Genomic DNA, 21282 nt, shown 5'->3' with positions numbered 1-21282 from the left:
GAGAGGGGGGGGGGTCTGTTAATATAGTGATAGAGTTTGAAATAGTGCTTAGCTGTATTATTTTGGAATGTATCATATCTATATTTTTATATAGATTTTAAAGATTAACATTTTAAGATGAGTCCTGGTTGATGACCGAGATGTTTGAAGTCACTGGGATAGGTTGTCACCCCTTTAAATGATGGTACGGACCAAACCAATGCCTGCTGTGCGCTGTGCCTCGAACATGAGCTTCCACCACAGCCACCACAGCACACACACACAACAAAACACATTTTACGTTTAATTTGGAGTGCTTTATTTTATTTCGCGCTGTTATAGTCTCCTAGGCTGTACGTATAGTTATAAGCAGCATGTCTGCTCCAAAGAAGGGAGACTTATCCGCCTCCGAAAAGGAATTGTTTCAGGTCATTACTGCAGGTAAGCCTCTTTTGCTAATGCTAGTGGCATTGCATGAGTGCATGCCATCTGCATGGCTGCATAAATCTAATAAGAATTAGAAAACTACAAACCCATCTGTGACCTCCCCCCATTCACTGTCTGTGGTTTTCAACCCTTTTCATGTCAAGGTCCATTATTTATTCGGCATTTGAGCCACGGACCACCGTTTAATGAGATTAAGCCTCTCAGACCCACAACTTTGTCAGTGGACAGTGGGAGAGACGACAGGCAAAACATAACAATTACAGCTCTTCTACATTCTCTAGTTGTGTAGACTTGTAAATTGAGTAATGCAGATGTTTAACAATAATGTAACTCTTGAGAGCATACAATACAATGAATCCAAAAGCGTCCATTTGGTTACCAACTCTCCATCATTTAGATTGGGAGTCTTGGGACCATCTGCCTCTCAAGGAACCACTGATCTAAATAATAAGAATCTATATAGCTATAGTCCCATCTGTGACCTCCCCATTCACTGTCTTGGTGATTAATAACAGGACCGGGCCAAATTCTAGCCTTGGGTCTAGACTCTAGAATAAGAGACTACCATGGATGTAATTGATTGATTTTGACATTTGCATGATATGATACACTCCTTCCAAGGCTAGCTACTGTAAATGCCAAAATTGAACAACAAGTGTATATTTCAATATCTCTCATTGACTGTGCTTCTTTGGTAAGCATGCACCACTGGCATATTGATTTCAAATGCATGCAACAATAATTCATATTGTTTGTTTCAGGTAATGTTCAAGAGGCCTCAAGACTCCTGGGCTGTAAAGATGTCAGAGTCAACTGCTTGGATGAGGTAAAAACAAAAGCTCATCTAGACCACTGTTTTCCAAACACTGGGTCGGAACCCATTTGTGGGTCGCGGACACATTTTTATGGGTCCCTTAATTTGATGTTTCCTACATTTTGTTTTTAATTATTATTTCAAAACATTTCCAAAAAAAGCTAAATCTGTCATGATTAAGAAAATGTCAATGATTTTTCTAAGTCATTTCATGAATAAATGAAATAAAAAATCGAAGAAATTCCATATATTAAAAAACAAATGTTTAAGAAGTAGTGATCAGCAGATCATGCAGATCATGTAGATCTGCTATTTTCCAGGCAAACGTCTCATTTCTCTTTTGGGTCATAGTCTAAAAAGATTGGGAACCACTGATCTAGACAGTGTCTATTATAGTATAGACATTTAGGCTAATGTCAGTTTGCGCAATGTAATCTTGGAATACATATTACTCCCTTTGTTCCTCAGTATTTCCCACACTTGGGTAGCCCGCCTGACTCTTATTCTTGCGTGCATTTAATACAGTCTAGTGATGTTGTTGCAATGTTTTTATTATGATGATGGCAAGCAACGGCTTTGTGTGACAAAAAGGGGGTAGCCAAGAGACAGAAGGGCTTTAGAGGTGGTCCTTATGAGTTGGGTCTCTCTGTTAGTCTAATAATGCCTGTCAAAATCAGATGTTAACTGACTCATCTAAGTTTCTTATCCTGCAGCATAATTCTGTAGAAACCTTAGTCTACTCTTAATTGATTTGATTTATTGATTTGCACAACAGGAATCATATACGGTAACAGTATACATATTACATAGTAGTAGTACACTACTTCTTTCCTAGCAAGGAAAAGAAACCCTAGGAGGGTTTATCCAATGAAATGGCTAATCCCAATACTTCAAGATGGCTAATTTCCATAAAGCCAACCCTATTGAAAAGCAGTGTTGCATCTGATAGACAGACAGAACTTTTTTATTGACGTGGGGAAATTAATATCTTATCATAGCAACAACATGAAACACAGAATATGTAGAGGTAAGAGTCGAATAATGGTACAATGAAAAAAGTAGACTTGAGTCTGAACCTAGTCATCTGCACTTGGTCTGACTGAGTTGACCTCTTTCACTAGTCTGACATTTCTCATTATTTACTAGTTTGGATGCATGTTCCATTTTCCATATATAACTTCCATCAAGCATAATACATTCTAATGTCTACTTTTGTGAGCCTGTGCATGTTACATGCAAATGGTGTTAATGTGCACAGTTTAATGACAGCTATTGGGTCTCCTCCGCAGAATGGAATGACGCCTCTCATGCATGCTGCCTATAAGGGAAAGGCAGACATGTGTAAACTGCTCCTGCAACATGGAGGTGACGTGAACTGTAATGAACATGAGCATGGGTACACAGCGCTGATGTTCGCTGGCCTATCAGGTACTGTTGTTGTTGAGAGGGATATAGTTAGTCTCTTAATGGACGACTTCCCCCATTTTCAACCTGTCTTCATAGAATTCGTCCTCACTAATCGACTAATGCTCTGATAAATGGTACTCACTCTGTGTCTCAGAGGAGGGCTATGGACAGTTTAGAAACCCGCCTACCAGTGACCTCATCAATGGGGAATCCAAGCCAATAGAAAGTGCAGGCTTTATTTTCCTAGAAAGTTAGCATGCTATAATGGAAGCCATTGTTCTCAAATGAATACAAAAAATAAATCTTGTTTGAATAAAAAAAACCTGCCTAACGATGATGTCACTGGTAGGTGGTTACTAAATTATCTTTGTGGGGTTCTCTTACCTAATTGGATGAAATGTGTATTCCACCTGAACAATTATTATCTATTTACTATAGAGATGGGGAGAACCCATTTACTGAACAAAATGTAGATTCTTAACAACAAAAAACAATGTTTAAGAAAGATCACTTTTAAATACTACAGTATGTTGAACAGTTGCTTTAAAAATGCTATAGAGTTTGATACATGTGTGTATTAGAATGTACTTAATGCTTTGAAATGTAGTCACCTTTTTTGTAAGAGTAAGCATAACTGATATTTTAGTTATTTTGGGTGTTTTTGGAATAAATAGCCTAACTTATTTTACCCGTTAAGAGAGCCAATAGATTGGGTCAGGGTGTGCGTGTTGTTACCTGCCCTTCTGTGCCTGCAGGGAAAACTGACATCACATGGATGATGTTGGATGCGGGGGCAGAGACAGACGTTGTGAACTCGGTCGGGAGGACTGCTGCTCAGATGGCTGCTTTTGTAGGTATGTCACTCTGAACAGTATTGCGCGGCGCACACACAAGCAAAGGTGTGTAGGGCGGTGGGTGGACCAAACCCTGTTTGTAGCTAGGCCTGTCAAAATTATTACATAATCGCAATTATTTTGTCATAATCATCATAATCGTTTCCATGTTGAAGATGTTTCATTTATTTTCAAGCGTTTTCAAAAATAGCAGATCTACAAGCTCACAACGGATCGCGATGCAACGCATTGTGAGCTTGTAGATCGCCTATTTCCACTATCAATGTTGTCAAATATTTCAGTCATTTCTTTGTATGTTTAGGTTATGTGTCATATCTGCCATGTGCAACTTCAAAGCCGAAAAGCCAAACAGAAATGTATTGTCAACGACGGCCCTATTTGTAGCCCTAAATGGGAATGCTGCTCATTTTTAACATTACACTATGACAAAATGTCATTAATATACCTTTTGACATGATGTGGGGAAATAGGATAAAAGGTCCCCTAGAACTGGTGAATACATTTCTGGGGTCATGTGATCAGTGATGTATGGTCAATGAACTCTCTGGCCTGCCCTCTAGTCAGCCTCGCCCTCATACACTTCAATGGGGAATTTCACTTCAAGTTGAAATGGCATGTCTTGAATATAAAATGAACAGTTGTTAGAGCATTTTCAGCTAAATTAGTTATACTATGTACAAGTGTCCTGTGAAACAGAATATATATCCATTCATATTCCATTATATACACTACCCAAATTTACTTGCCTAGTGATTAGTCATTCCTTGGTGTGGAATCTGTGGATATACGGAACGTGGAAATCCGTTGGCGACGTAGAAATTTCCGGTTACTACGCTTTTAGCTTAACTTCTTTAGCGCAAAGAAGGCTTTCTCCTGGAGTTATTACAGCCAGTGTATACACAACAAAGGCATCGTGGTATGAATAAATAAAAATAGCTGCAAAAGAATATAATCTAGTTAGTCTGTTGATCACTAGAATCTAATCTATTAATGAGAAGATAACGTACGCTTCTAGCATAGCAAGCTTCTAGAATATCCTTAGTTACGTACCTACGTTACGTAGCTGCGTGGTAGTTACGCAGCTACGTAATGTAAGTATATAATGGCCGTTCCTTATTCAGTACTCCAATGTAGAATAAGAGTAGAATGGAATTGCACCTAGTTTTATGCATCAGTCTATCTACTCTCTCCTCAGGGCAGCACGATTGTGTTACCGTGATCAACAACTTCTTCTCCCGGGCGAGACTAGACTATTACACCAAGCGCCAGGGGCTGGAGAAAGAGCCCAAGCTGCCTTCCAAGCTGTCTGGGCCCCTCCACAAGATCATCATGAGCACCAACCTCAACCCTGTCAAGGTAAGACCAGTCTTCCATCTAGGCTGCATGCTTCTCCGGGGTGGTTCACGCACAAGAAAATAGCCGCAGCGCAATAAACAACAGTTATTGGTATTATATGTTGAGTACTATGCCATAAACCAACATGTCATATTGTTAATATTTTGTAGTATCAGGACATATTACTTTTGCTCTTTAAGTAGGCAAAAAAAACTAGAACTACCACTAGACACGTGTTACGGGCTGCCCATGCCCTATACACGTTCATCTGGGACACTGCATACGCACGCACGCACGCACGCAAAAAAAAACCTATTTGGGGGTTCCCGCCCAAATAGGTTAAATGCCCGGGATCCAAATCAATTTTGTGTTTTGAACTTTCAGACCACTATCCACCTGTCAGACTACTATCCACCTGGGTCTCAGAGCTATTTTTTCCATTGAAAATACCGTAATGTCTCAATAGTATCGTGGTGTTCCAAAAATAAACAAACAAGCCCAGTGATTTACTCCTATGGATAATATGAAACATCAACTGACATACAAATTTAGCCAAAGTAAAAATATATTAAATAACATTTTCTCAGAACACAGACGTTATCATATGTAACTCAATATCATACGAGTAACACGACAGATACCTGACAGAATTGGGCTGATTTTGTTTTTAGTAACACCGTTCTTATGACACGATGCTAAGATAACCCTATGGTATTTTCAATGGAAAAATACTTCCGTGATCCGGGGGATAATGGACTGACGTCAGGGCTTTGATACTCTATTATAGGGGCTGCCCCGTGACAACATGTTTCTCCTTTTCTTCCTCATGCCTTTTGATACTTCTTTTTGCTGCTCTGCATCCAACCGCTAAATATTTCCTCCTCAGGAACATCCTCCTCTCTGTCCTTCATGACCCACCCACATTCTCCACCACTTTGCCACCTTCTTCTCTTGCTGTTGTCCTTGTGTTGTGTTACATGCCGTGATGCTCTATAATGTTGTCAGACTGTTTCTGTAGTGGGTTCTTTGTCGGTGCAGATCAGCCAATGGTCTTTCTTGTGCAATGAGAGATGTACTGTTTGAGTTGGCAAACCATGGTGGACAGAATAGGCTATATCATCTGTTTCAAAATTGTACATAGTAGTTACTGTACATATAGTGTTTTTATAACTGCGATATTATTGAATGTTATTATGTTATTATTGTTTTTGCTTTTTGCTTGCTATTTATTATGTCCATGAATTAAATACAGAGGGCTTTCAACGTAAAAAAAAAAGACTGTAAAAAATCTCATTTGAGATGTTCCTTTTAGGCAGGGTGTTTAACTGTACTTGTAGTGTACTACATTTCAATTGTTTTTACTATACTTGTACTCCATCTTTGTCTAATAAAATAATCAATCAATCACTTGACAATAACCTATGCATTGGGCTAGCTAATGTTAGTTGGCTAGCTTGTTATCTACAGTGCACACTGGCTGCAAGCAGGTCCACGGTAGAAAGAGGAAATGAGGAAACGTGCTCCTTGGTCACAAAAAAAACCCCCAAAAAAACAACAACATGCTTTTAGATCTAGAAAGACTAAAGAGTGCAGTTCTGTCTAAAGGAATATTCCACCGCACGTCATGCTGAAATCGGGCTGATCCGGTTTGTCTCAGGAGCGGTCACACGTACTGTAGTTTAACCCATTTAGAACGGGTACACATTTTGTGTATCATTATTTTATGCTTTAACTATTGAAAAATAGCAGATATACAAGCTCACAGCGCGGCACCGAGTGCCGCGCTGCGAGCTCGTAGATCTGCTATTTTTGAAAAGTCGTGAAGATTAGAATTTTGACCCGATTCTATAAGTGTCTTTTGAATCCTTCTAATTCTAGGCCTAAATGGGTTAATAAAGAAGGCGCTGGAGCAACTGGTATGATTTGAGCCTTTTACTTTCATAACTGAGTGCAAAGCAACAAAAAAAGTCTGTTTCAAATTCAAAGTAGGGTTAGGTCAGGTCTTTTGATAAAGATGTAATTTGATAAAGATGATTTTATTTTATTTGCAGTTTGCACCCTGTTATTAAAATAAAAGGCTCCAATCATCCGTGTTGCTCCAGCGCCGCCTTTATTCTGTGCAATTCTGACATTGCAGTATCTGGCTCTGCAAGAATCCCCGACTCACCATAGTCGCCAAACACGTTTATTAGCATTTTACTAGAACCTGACTGATGTATCCTCCAGGTAATATACAGTACAGGTATATCATATACTATATGTTTTACGGCATGGCTCTGTAGGAGGCTAGCCATCTAGAAGAGGGTCTGTCTGTGTGTATGTCTGTCTGGACTGGATCTATTCTCGCAAACTGCTGGACCGATCACATCAGTGCCAAAACATTTGTGCAATTCCACAGTAAAAAAAAAAAAAAAAAGTCTTTTGCTTTTTTTTAGCCTTTATTGATAGTATAATGACAGGAAATGGGGAGAGAGAGAGAGAGATGGGAAGTAACACAGCAATGATGGCCGGGATCGGCGACTCGAACCCGTGACATGCTGTCAGGCTGCATAGGTGCCTGGACCGCTAGGCCAGCGGTCCGGGCCCTTATTTTTAACGTTAACTTAGTTTTTAACTGGGACTCGGATCTGGGTGAAACCATACTCCAATTTGGAGAATTTGGGTATGGGGAAATTTGTTTAAGATCTGGGTACACACACAGGCAGACAGAGAGAGGCTACTTCATTAACTTGACATAGTCCATAATAATGTTGCATATTCAATATATATTGGTGAGGATATAGCATTTACTGTTATTTGGCGTTTTTGTTGATACTGGCTCTGGTCTCCTCCTCCAACCCAGATGGTGTTGCTAGTGAAGGAGAACCCACTGCTGGCAGAGGTGGAGGCTCTGGAGAAGTGTCGGCGAGTGATGGAGCTCATCTGTGAGAAGTGTGTCAAACAGCAGGACATGAACGAGGTGCTGGCCTTGAAGATGCACTTCATCAGTTGTGTGCTGGGCAAATGTGCCTCCTTCCTCAAGGACCGTGAAGACAAGCTGGATGGCCTCATCAAGAGGTAGAACATGAGTGTTTGACGACAGAATGTCGTGTTGTGTATTCCTTATCAAAGAACCACCACCGGTCCAATTGTAAACCGATTACTCGCTACGATCATATTTTCTTTCACCTAGAACAGAAATTTGGCAACCGGTCGGTCGGTAGAGAAGGGCTTGTTTTAAACAAGAACGTGATCTGGCTTTAGATTACAAGATAAATACATTTTTCTGAATTTCATAACATTGGCCTGTATGCAAAACCGGATTTCCTGATTGAGTTGTCTCCCGTTGCATTATGGGAATTTGAGTTGTCGCGGGTGCCGCAGACCGCAAGCTACGGTTTATCAAACCTTTATCAACATGTCAATCTCGTCGACGGCACTCTGCAACATCAAAGAGTTTGACGAGGCGCCTTGTTGTCGGCAGTTAATCAAGAACTCGAACTGGGAACCTTCCACTCTACCTCCCGAGCCACTGCCGCCCCTTCTACACAGATAATTGTAATTATTATTCTTTTTTTGTCAGCACAACACAAGATCATTCTAAATGCAGCCTTCTTATTTCTTACGTCACAGTTTGTTGAAGGGCCGGGAGAGTGACGGCTTCCCAGTGTTTCAGGAGAAGTTTGTCAGAGAGTGCATCCGCAAATTCCCCTACTCTGATGCCACTCTACTGCAGCAGCTGGTGCGGAGTATTGCCCCTGTGGAGATTGTGAGTATTTTATTTTTATTATTATTATTATTTTTTTTTTCCCGTTTAATTACTATTCGGTTCCTTGATTTATTTCTTCTGTAACACACATAGGTGTTGCATTAGTGCAAACGTGTAATTTACTGGTTAAGACCCAGCTGATGTTTCTGTCCTTGTAGGGCAACGACCCCACAGCTATCTCAGTCCTGACGCAGGCTATCACAGGCCAGGTGGGCTTCATGGACTCCGAGTTCTGCACTTCGTGTGGTGAGAAGGGGGCTGAGAAGAGATGCTCCGTGTGTAAAATGGTATGTCTCAAACATGTACTACTGTAGCAATGCCATGTCTGCTCTCATACATTACAAACGTACACAACTAACGTCAGAGGCGAAACGCTATTGGAGCACTCCATGGAATGCACATATTGGACACCCTTTTTTCTGAGTCATTTGAAAAAAAGAACAGAATCCAACAGAGTTTTTACTTGTATCCAAGACTCTTTACTGAGAAAGGTCTAGTGACAAAATGCTGCGCCTCTTAAAATATCTTGATTTATACGTGGATGTGCAGCAGTGTGACGCGGCAAAGATATAATCTCATAACACGTGGCACGTGCAACTAACACTGTCTTTTTGTTTGTCTCCACTCTCCAGGTGATCTACTGTGACCAATCTTGCCAGAAAATGCACTGGTTCACCCATAAGAAGGTCTGCAAGGCGCTCCTGGAGCAGAGACTGAAGCAAGAGGCAGAATCGGCAAAGCTCCGAGAACAACTCAGCAAAGGTATTGTGACCGTAGGTCGCATTTTGTATGAAAACCTGCAGATCATGTCCATCCATCCGTGCATCACGGCTCGTGTCACGCTCCATATATGGCCAAGATCCCTGATGTCATCAATATTAAGCCTATATCTGGGAATGCCCATATATGTTCTGTGCGTCTCTGTTGTTTCAGTTCCCTTAGGGCAGGGGTTCCCAAACCTTTTTGTCTCGGGGCACCCCATAAATATTTCTTTTTAATCCGAGGCACCCCTACATTATCATTTTCACTACCAGCACCTTATATTTACAGCATACCATCGTTGTCGGGTGGAAACAAAACCGTTCGTTTTGTATTTATCATCTATAAAATGTACTAAATTAGTGAAAACAGCAGATCTACAAGCACACAACGCCTCGCATCGCGAGGCGTTGTGTGCTTGTAGATTGGCTGTTTTCACTAGTTTTGTGCGACAGTCTTGTATGATGAAGCAGGGCTTTACTTTACCAAAAGACGTACACATTTGAAACTTGGAGATACAAGGTTTCTGCCCGACAGTGACGATATTTTAGTGATTATGTTGCGAGGAAAACGTTGAGATAACAGCCATTTTGGTTAGAACTGACTGAAAATAACTTTGTACTTCAAGTTTAAAATGACAAATATTTTTTCAAGTGTTCCAAATAAATTCCAAATATTATCAAATGATCTCGCGGCACCCCTGGACTGCCGTCGCGGCACCCCAGGGTGCCCCGTCACCCACTTTGAAAACCCCTGCCTTAGGGTGTCTTACGGGTACTGTTTATTAGGTCTATAGTTGACAGAAGCTGAGCTATGTGGTCATAACTGGGTATTTGGTAGTTATTCATATTCTGATCATCATATCATTGAACCACATCTAAATTTCTGTTTTGTATATTTACCATCCATGTTAACTTGATTTTACAGACAGTCAAATCTGTAAGATATGGGGTGGATGCAGGCCCTTGAAAATGTATTCCATTTAACTTCAAGTCACTCAATTGGCTCAAATACAAACCTTTGATTTGCTTTTATTATTCACTTGTCATTATCAAGTTCTTTAGCATCAAAGGTTAATTTGATCGCCTGTAAAAAACCCAAGCTTACCTAAAGTAAACTCCTTTTATACATATCTGTCATCATGTGAATAATGGCGAGCATTGCTGCCCGTCTTTGGGAGGAAACGAAAGGGTATTGACCTTCCTCAGGTTATTTGAGGAAGGTCTTGATCATGGCTGTTCTGTTCATTTATTTGTATGCGTGTTTATTCACTCATTTGTTCATTCAGAAGAAAGCCAAGCGGTGCAAGGGGCCACAGAATCCATCCAGAACTTATCGGTGGATCCCCAAATCAAGGATTCCTCTGACCTCCAGACCCCCGCAGAGGAGACCCCCAGCCCTGCTGCCATCCCAGCCTCTGACAACTGAGGAGCAGAGTGCATGCAAACGCATGAGAAAAGGGAACAACACTGTGGCCAATTCCCAACTTTCTTTCCTTCAAAGTTGTATAGAAGCCAACTGTCCATGAGACTAAAACCCTCACTGTGTGACACAGTGTAAAGGGTGAAAGGAAAACGCCCTCTCCTGGAATAGTCCAGTGAGAAATGGGCTGGCAGACTTATTGATATGTCCTGACATTGCCACCAAAGTAAAATGAAACAAAATCACTAATGCACAGAGTTAAGGGTTTGAACCTTATGTCAACTTGTATTTTTTAAATATATACATATATGTACTGTATATATATATATTTCATAATATATTATGTTTTTTGTTTTGTACGTGAAAGATCTGTAGACCAATTGTGTGATTGTGTGTATGTATTTTTGAAAGTATTTGGAAGAATTTCAGGGGACGTGATCTGATGAAGTATAGTAATATTTACTTCTGCACATCCTTGAAATGTTATTCTGCCTTAAATAACCCAACCGTTGTGTAGTAGTTTGTAAAGAAGCTATGTGTAAATGTGCAGTTGTATATACTGTATAGCAGGGTTCCCTAATTAGTTTTCCCCAAGGGCCGAATTATGTCTAGTGTACCAAGCCGAGGGCCACAACATTGCGGGAGGCGGCGGCATCAGCTGGCACAGACACACACAAACCTTCCCTCTGCAGTGCTCTAAAGGTGACTGGAGTCTATCTCATTTCTCTCCAAAAGCCCTTGAATATGATTGAAAATGATTAAGGATTACTGTGATTATGGTAAGCTTACGTTTCATATCGCACTGACCATACCTGTAACTTTCACTAGTCACTGCACTGTTTTTTGGACGGGTTGGTGGACCGCCTATTGGGGAACCCTGCTGTATAGGTTTGCTTTGCCATTTAATTATCAACACATTTATGTTATGTTATGACAGCAACCTCGTATTTAGAATGTGAATGTCTGAAAGGGCCTGGTGTGAATGGGCAGAGACTTTTTGAGGTGTAATAATCAATAGCTGAGGATGAGTTCTGGCACAACTTGGCACACAAGTTGCATGGAATTAGTTCTTGGCAGTATTGGTATAACTTAATTTGTAAGATCAGAACCGACACGTTTAAGCATGTGGCCTTCACCATTCTGATCTTCTCGATAAAAGGTGAAGTAACCAACCCTTCACCTTAGATTGTATTTAGGTTTCCAGCTATGTTACAGAGCTTGTGGTTTCAGTACAATTAAATAAAGGCCAACCTCAATATTAGATAATTTCTGTCTGATTAATAGTTAACACTGTGGCAATCAAATTGGGACACATTTATTTAGACAGACAGACATTGTATAGCTACTGATAAATACGTAACAATGTGATGTAAATAGAAATACAATGGACTTATCAATGATGCTATTTTCATCCACAGTCCCCCCCCCCCCCCCAAAAACAAAACAAAACAAAAACAAAAAAAAAACAATACTGTACAGTACATTACACAAGGTAAACAAAGTATAGCATACCTATATAAGACCAAAACACATTTTGACTTAACACTATATAGATCAATCTCAGAAAATTAGAATATTTTCTAAAAGTAAATATTCGGGTGCTATGGCATCTGCAATGCTTTTTTACTAAATATTGTGCAGTAAGTGCAGTATTCCTTTCAAGTAACCCCAGGATATAGTCAGATAAAGTGCAGGATTTATTATAAATGGACGCAAGATTGCAAGTTAGGTTATCATTCTCACAATGAGAACTCCTAAGACTTTTCTTCATAATACACACATTCTTCTCATTGACCTTTGTCAGGACATTAGGGGTGTTAATTAGACATTTTAAAGGGAAATGCAAAGGAGAGTGGGTGACTGAACACCTGAAAGTGTGTTGTCATGGTGCAGGCATCCTGTGGCAGAGTGGTTGGTTGCTGCTTCCGTTCACTGCTAGGAAGAATGTCACAGTGTCAGGTTTGAATCAATGACATGACAAGCTTGATTGGTTTAATTTATCAATACACTGCCCAGCGGTTTAGCCTATGGACATTATTTGACTCACTGTCACTGATGTGAGTCAAGCAGCATCATAAATCATCAACAATATAATATGTATCCACAAGGGGGCATACTTTCACTAGAATTGATGGCTAAACATGTATAAGTGCTGTGATGACTTATTATGCTGCTGTTGAGTTGCACATTCTGTCAATATACCTTTCAAAAAAAGAAATGTTCAAATCGTATTTCATCATATTGTAGGTCACAGTCATACTGCGGTTCTGCTCTAATGCATTTGCAGGCAATTTAGATTTTTAATTTAACAATAATGGAATGTGCTTTTTTTTTTATAAAATAGGCCTATTTATAAGTTACAGGTGAATTGAACCCAGAGGAGCAGCCACCATGAGAGAGACATGACCTGCATATAGTACATCCATCCATTGTCTGCATCACACACTGGCTCTTTTCCAGACTCGGTGCAACCATGACCTTTCTTTCTTGGCTTTGTTCCAGGTGTTATGCATTCCTCTTGTGTCCCTCTAGTATCCCCTTGCCCCACCCCTCCACTACAGCATGTGGGTACTTCCTGAGAATGTGTACACACTCCTGCCATGCTGCTTGTCAATATGCTATTAACTCATGACCCCTTCGTTTCCCATAGGGGTTGGACTCGACTCCTGTGTGACTCTGCCCCTCAGTTTGTGTGACAAGAGGAACCAGATCAGCTCTCTTTTTCTTTTCATAATAGGAGCACAACAGTGAGCCGTCTCATGTTTACTATTCTGCTTTCATTTATGAGGAAACTCAAGGTGTCAGTGTGTTAATAGTCTTCTTGGAAGTATTGACTCTTTTTCTATTGTTTGCTTCCCTTTCATTTTGTTTTCTTTCATTTTCTTTTCATTTCCTTTCTTTGTGTTTTGTGTTGAAACCGGAGGGGAATGATTATTTTCCTGAATAGCTACCTAGGAAAAACAATGAATCCTGCTGTCTCAAAGGATAACGATAAAAGATGATATCTATTATTATCTTAATTAATATTAATTGGACATTCTACACAGGAAATAGAAAGACACATCTTTACATTGTCACATGTATATCTGCCACTGAGAGAAAGAGAGAGGGACCACAGTTCAAATGTGCTCATTATGATAATAGCACTGTGGGAGGCGTGCTCCCCATATCATATTTCATTCACATGTTCAACAATTAGTGTCTATGTATGACGCCTCTTTTCAAATCAGTAAGACAAGCCTGGGTTGAATGTTACCCACAAAAGTAATTATATATCTCCTTATTTTGCACAGAAGACACACAAAGACTCCAGTTAGTCTAGGCACATTTTAGACAGACATTTTAGACAGAGACAGAGATTGAGAGGTATGGGGGGAGAGAGAGAGAATGATAGAGAAAGACAGCAAATTATACACAAACTATCACCTTTCAGTGGTTGAATTCGGCAAGCAGATGGAAAAGGCAAGTCAGAACGTGGGGAATAGCAAATGAGAAAACAAACAGGTCTGTTCTGAGGGCCAATTACACATTGTGAGGAATATGCTGTACACTAATGTAGGCATATAGGCTGGCATAATGACCAAATTGGGGAGTAAAAAGATGCCCAAAAATATATTTAAAAAAAGAGAAAAATGACGGTATCATCTCTAGAAAAGATTTGGATATTTGCAGCTTTTTATTTGCTTCATGTGTTGATTCAAGTATTGTGATGTGGATTTGACTGGGGTAAGTAAGTAGAACATGATGCTTAGAGAAGCTGGGTTTAAAAATAAATATTTTTTCTGCAGGGACATGGCCTAATTTATACTTCATGTTATTTTCGGTGGTGAGTGACAATGACAACATTGTGCAACAACGTCCAAAAATTAAGCTTAGGGCATAACTCCCAACTGCTGATGTTCAGTCGTGAATGTGTGTTAACTGGAATGGATAACCATGACGCTGGACATTGAAAAAAATAAAAGATTGGAAGAAAGAAAAAGATAGATGGATGACCAGATAACCTCTCTGTGATAAACCCTCCAAATGTGGACACCAGATGAACTGATCCGCTGCTGCTGTCGGAAGTCTCCAGAGCTCCATGATCCTGACCTGCATGGGGAGAGAACGAAACAAGATGGACAACACAGATCAAAAAGCACAAAAGACAGTAACCACTTGAACCCCAGCATCCATATTCAGGGGGGAACTTTAGCCAAAAAAAGCTGTGAGCTTGTATAGGCCTAGATCTTTTTTTTTTTTTTTTTTTTTAAGATTTGGGGTAGAATGAAAAAAAAATGGTCCAAGTACAGAGCTGGCTAGGGTCCATTTTACTGTGTCTAGACTAGAGCAGGGGTCTTCAACGTTTTCAGGCCAAGGACCCCTTAGCTGAGAGAGAGATGAAGCAGGGACCCCCAGATTCCATATAGTTTCATCGTTTGACAGCACAATCATCAGTGTATTTTGGATTCATGTCAATTTGTGTTTTCAGATATTTAACCACTTGAACCATCAATATAGTAAACTTGACCTTTCACTCTGTACTTAGTCTGCTCTTTTCCCCCTCTACACCTCTTTGCCGAATATAGCCAATCTACAAGCTCACAACGCCTCGCAGCGCGAGGTGTTGTGAGCTTGTAGATCTGCTATTTTTGGCTAAAGTTCTCAGAATATGGATGTTAGGGTTCAAGTGTGGTTAATATAAAAAAGGAGAAAAAAAGGTTTCTATCACACAAAAAATGTAAGGACCCCCTGTAGTAACTCTGAGGACCCCCTAGGGGTCCCGGACCCCCTGTTGAAGACCCCTGGTCTAGAGGGTTTAAAGTGGTTAACTCTGCTCACCATGGAATGTGATCCCATGCAGAGGTCCTCCACCTGAACACCTTTCATTCATATCGAGAACAGCAGGAGTCACTAAAAGCCAATTTTTATTACAGAGCAATCATATAGGCCTATTCTCTTAAAACATGGTGATCAGAGCAATCACATTATGATCATGCTCAGCCTGAAAAGAATGCAGCTTTTACATAATTTAATAATGTATTATTCTCTAAACAAAAATAACAGGACTCCGGTTTATCACATCTGAACTAACTCATATGATTGTGTTGTCTGGATTTAGATATGTTTTCTTATTTTATGTATTTCTTTTTTATTATTCTGGACAATTGCCTATATGTAGCCTACATTGCATTTCTATTCACCAACATTTCTATGGAGTCTATTTTCTGTTTACAACTGCTGCTCCATTTTGCACCTGAATCCCAAGGTTTTGCAACCTTTCATTTCTTCATCCAGATAATAGTAGGCCTATAGACCTATAGGCTACTACATAATCCTTGGGAAAATAATAATAATAATACCATACATTTAAAATACATAGGTCTTCTAATTATCTAGGTCTAATCTAATCTCATCCCAAATATGGCTATATAGATGCAAATTAAGTGTCATTCTCACTTGAAGGTGTCATTAATCAAGACACTCGATCCCATCAGTGAGTGATCGACCCACTCCAGACATCAGAAGAGGATGAGGATGGTTTGCAGAGTTCAAGTCGTGGGCGGGATATCCAGCCAGTAAAACGGCCAGCCACCAACCAACCAGTGCCTCTGCAGCACTGGGTGCACCTGAGCAGCTTGCCAGAGCGAGAGGCGGACTTGCTATATAAGCAACAGGCAAAGATTACATCCATGCAGTTCAGTTTCGCACACGACATCGGTGTACAGTTACCTGCAAGATAACCCGGACGTCGCGCCCAATATCCTCAGAAGAACCGATCATGCACTTGAACGCGTTCGAGTCCTGCAATTTCTTATTTGTGTTTTCCATTCTTCTGAGGAGTTGCCAAGCCTTCAAGAACGATGCTACGGAGATCCTCTACGCACACGTGAGCGCACCGGTGCAGGATGCTCCCACTGCGAGCAACGTTTCACTGAACCGTGCAAGGAACGGTGGGAGAGGAGTCGGCAACACGCACGACAGAGCTGGTGAGTGCGCGCAACATCATCCCATTCATGTTTAAACATAAGGAGTAGTTCACCCCCATTGATTACATACTCACCCCATGGAGATTTTAGTTCAATAATATTTTTTTGTTTATGACGCATTTACTAAGACAATCATTTGATTAGGCTATATTAAATTTACCCCCATTGATTCCGGATGGAGACAAAAATGCATTTGCGTCTATCACCTAAAATTTAGATGATAGACCAAATTATGATTTAGATTCTAAATCATCATTTTGAGGGTGAACTGCTGTTGTAATGTGGGCTATAGTAGCATAATACTCCATCACATGAAGGTGTCCCTTGCCAAAAAGAATTGCGAGACATAGGCGTTGATTGGTAAGCGACACTGTCGTACGGAGTAGGCTAGTTGGCTCTGCTGTGATTGGCAGTACAGGATGGCCAGTGATGCAGATGCTGATTGTCTGATGGGTATTTTAGAATGAGTGTAAAGTTTAAACACCATACACATCCAAAGGACTTAGACTATTTTAAAACAAAATTAGGCAAATGCTCCAAACATTTGAAATGTAGGTCTAATTGTAACACAGGAGGAGCTAGCTAGCTGCCGATTTTGGGTGAATTCATTACTTTTGTTCATGAAATTGTTAAACCATCAAAAGGCCATTAAGCTACATGGCCACAGTCAAGTGAGATGAGGTGCAAGCTTGATCCACACAGATGTGTAATGCACACCTTCCTGGCAGGCTTCCATAGGGCGGTAGGGATGGATGAGCAGGGCCAGGGGTGTTAAGGGGGGGGGGGGGGGGGGGGGGGGGTTGGACTGAGTTAGTAGGGCCCAAGGTGGAGGGGCCTTAATTATTTTATACTTTAGATATTGAAAAATAGCAGATATACAAGCTCACGCCGCACTGCAAGCTTTGTAGATCTGCTATTTTTGAAAATTTGTGAAAATATGTGCAAATCTATGAATATATGTATTTTTTAAGCAAACATTTGTAACTCAAATTTTGCTTCTGGGGGGTCCCTGGAACTAAATATTTTGAGATGGGGGTCCGTGGCCAAATACATATCATTTTGGGGGTCCTTGACATGAAAATGTTTGAGCAACACTGACATAGAAACATAGGTTTTTCAAAAAAGACTTGCACAGATTTTCACAACTTTTCAAAAATAGCAGATCTACCTGCTCGCAGCGCGGCACCGCAAGCTTCTAGATCTGCTATTTTTCAATAGTTAAAGTACCCAGGGCCCAGACACCCCTGTGGATGAGAGTCTCAGGGAGGCAAAAGGCAGTGAGGAGCGCTCATGTGTCAGTGCAGTAAATTGAGGTGTGCTCCATGCACAACAAGCATGCGATTGTGGTGCTGTTTGACTTGAGCTCTCTAAGTTGGAATGAGTATATGAAGGAAAGAAAAGAGAGCTTCTTCCCTCAGTTCCCTGCCACGTTCATTCATCAAACACTGTCATGGGAGGGGGGGGGGGGGGGGGGGGCATTGTCACCAAAGTGTATGGCACAGTGTGAATGGACCCAGTTTTGGATTACAGTGCTAGGAGGGGGTGAGATTTGTAGCCTGCAGCGGAACAATGCTGACAGTATTACCGGTTGCTCAGAGATAATCCTAGAAAGCCCTGCTCCATTGACAAAGTTTGGAATGCCAAAGGCTTTCCTCTCGTGCAGAGGAAATACACAATTTCCTCAACACGTTGAGTTGTATAGTAGGTTTACTAAAGTGTGCCAGAAACTTCAAAAAGGAGTCATCAGGATTTAGACAAGTTGTGCAATATGTATAAATAAATGCTATTACTGCCTATACAGTCAAACTGAAAAAAGGCCAAGCATAAATGTGCCATGAGGTATATTGTCAAGATACATTGCTTTAGTTTCTCATCATTCCCAATGTGTTCTTCCAGCAGAGCGGGGGCAAATCGGATGCAGAGAACTGAGGTCCACCAAGTACATCTCTGACGGCCAGTGCACCAGCATCAACCCCATAAAGGAGCTAGTGTGTGCTGGGGAGTGCCTCCCTGCTCAGATGCTTCCTAACTGGATCGGTGGTGGCTACGGGAGAAAGTTCTGGAGTCGACGGAACAGCCAGGACTGGCGGTGTGTCAACGACAAGACACGCACCCAGCGCATCCAGCTCCAGTGCCAGGATGGCAGCACGAGAACGTACAAAATCACTGTGGTTACTTCCTGCAAGTGCAAGAGATACTCAAGACAGCATAATGAATCGGGCAACAAGTTTGAGGAATCGGTCCTGTCCCAGCCCCAGATTCTCCACAGGCACAAGTCTAAAAGCAAGAAAAGGCTGGGAAAAAACAGGCTTAATGAGAACTGGCATGAGGCTGAACCCTGAGATCTTGAGGACAAGGAGTCAATGTCAGAATTATTTTAATTACCATGCACAGTGGCTGCACAGGAATTATCATTCTTGGCGACATTGGTGCTGAGACATTACTGAGAACTTGCAGATACTGCAGTCACATATAGTACCCGAGCGACTATAGTTGTGGATTATCTCTCAAATTGACTGGAACTTGATTCACGGGAAGCTTGTGCCTTGCTACAGTGGAGAAGCCAAAAGGACATTATGAGGACTTTTCCTACTGTTGTAGTTCACACTGCTTATATAAGATATAATGGCTTAAGTTGTGCTGTGTCAAAAACAATGAAGTTATAGTTTTTCATACAAATATCAAGCCACCCCTACTAGTTCAATATGTAGCCAATGTATTCATATTTCATAACTTCCTTAACTTCAATATACAGACTGTAATTTATAGCTTCTTGTATAGGCATACATGGCATGAAAAGTAACACCTAAAACACCAGAAATATGTAAATACCTGTATATATCCTACCAAATTGTTACTTGTCTTATTATGAAGTATGATTATGTGCATAAGATTTTACTATATAAGATGTATGATGTAATATATTTCTTATGGCAACATTTTATAAGCTGTGTTGTATGTTTAGATGTCAACATAATGGCACAAACAAAGTGCTTTCACAAAAAGCTTTCTCACTCAATGTTGTAATGTATTCATATGAAATAAAATCATCTTCTTACATATATTGTTGATAGTGGCTGTCACTGACTTTATCACTGAGGCATAGACACGGATTGAAACAAATTGTCATACATATATAGGCCTATATTTGAAAATGTGTTTCAATCAGTGTCTATGTCTGTCTATGTCCAGGGGTTAAAGTTTTCAGTCCTGGGGACTGATTTCACTCTTGAGGATTCCATAGGGGCTATTTCTGAGATCAGTACAAAAAAAAGTGATCTCCAAACTAAAAAGCAGTTATAATTTAAAGATAAGAGTATTTGAATTCGCCAGACTAGCATAGAATACAACTGAACTTCAGAAGATACTCCTATAAAATGAAGCATGGATTGGCACACACACATTCAGTGAAGGCAGTTCAGAACTTCAGGGAAACACCTCAAATATTGGTGTGCGCTGCGCGAGCCATGCTAAGATCACATATTGGGACATGGTCTGAAAATAAACATTTTTTTTTGGCTTTAACCCCTGTTCTATGCCTCAGTCCGTGTTTTTTGCTGAACCACCGCCACCCCCTTGTGTGGTGCTGAGAGAGAATGAGTTAGCCATCTCGTGGCCTGTTGCTGGTGCTCCAGGTAGTCCATGACCCGAGAGATAGACTTCTGTCCTGTCTCCTGTGGTGCCAACCGAACTAGTGAGGTTCATGAAGTTCAAGAACTTTTTCAGCATTTCTGTGAAATGGAGAAATCTCCTTTAGGCAGGTGCTCTCTCACAGTAGCCTAGTGACATTGATCTGGCCACCTTGACAGAGGCAACCCAACAGTATAGCGGTGTAGGAGGCCACAATGCTGTCTTCATGTATATATATATATATATATATATATATATACATGAAGACAGCATTGTGGCCTCCTACACCGCTATACTGTTGGGTTGCCTCTGTCAAGGTGGCCAGATCAATATATATATAATATACACATTATGTGTAATTATACATAATACGTATAGCACCTGACAAAGCTCACAGTGAAACACGTTGTGATATGAATACATTATTCAGTAAAGTTCAGCTGTCAATCTCCCTGAAGTAAGTATGTGTATATATATATATATATATATATATATATATATATACATATATATATATATATATATATATATATATATATATATATATATATATATATATATATACAGGGGTGTTGCACCAAATTCTGGGCCCTGGGTACAAGGATTCACTGCGGGCCCCTGTGCTTTAACTATTGAAAAATAGCAGATATACAAGCTCACAGCGCGGCACCGAGTGCAGCGCTGCGAGCTTGTAGATCTGCTATTTTTGAAAAAGTTCCAGGGACCCACCCAGAAGCAAAATTTGAGTTACAAATGTTTGCTTAAAAAATACATATATTCAAAGATTTGCACACATTTTCACGACTTTTCAAAAATTGCAGATCTACAAGCTCGCAGCGCGGCACTCGGTGCCGCGCTGTGAGCTTGTATATCTGCTATTTTTCAATAGCTAAAGTATAAAATAACTAAGGCCCCTCC

The 21282-nt window shown here is 40.5% G+C and overlaps 2 protein-coding genes across 2 annotated transcripts; both read left to right on the top strand.

Annotated features, from left to right (window-relative positions):
* The first annotated feature begins 248 nt into the window (after positions 1-248).
* On the top strand, positions 249-11989 carry ankmy2a (ankyrin repeat and MYND domain containing 2a). The gene is made up of 10 exons (XM_080745816.1): positions 249-420; positions 1188-1252; positions 2530-2668; positions 3403-3501; positions 4697-4857; positions 7679-7893; positions 8449-8584; positions 8743-8871; positions 9217-9346; positions 10632-11989. Exons 1-10 carry the CDS (start codon positions 354-356, stop codon positions 10769-10771), a joined length of 1281 nt encoding a protein of 426 aa, XP_080601942.1. The 5' UTR covers positions 249-353; the 3' UTR covers positions 10772-11989.
* A 4537-nt stretch (positions 11990-16526) lies between these two features.
* On the top strand, positions 16527-19086 carry sostdc1a (sclerostin domain containing 1a; the record flags this gene model as incomplete). The annotated part of the gene is made up of 2 exons (XM_080751932.1): positions 16527-16734; positions 18631-19086. The coding sequence occupies 2 exons, from the start codon at positions 16527-16529 to the stop codon at positions 19074-19076; spliced, it is 654 nt and encodes a 217-aa protein (XP_080608058.1). The 3' UTR covers positions 19077-19086.
* Between the last annotated feature and the right edge of the window lie 2196 nt (positions 19087-21282).

Source organism: Nannobrachium achirus (assembly GCF_963921795.1).
Source record: "Nannobrachium achirus genome assembly, chromosome: 2".
NCBI lineage: Eukaryota > Metazoa > Chordata > Actinopteri > Myctophiformes > Myctophidae > Nannobrachium > Nannobrachium achirus.
This window is presented reverse-complemented; position numbering and strand designations above follow the sequence as displayed.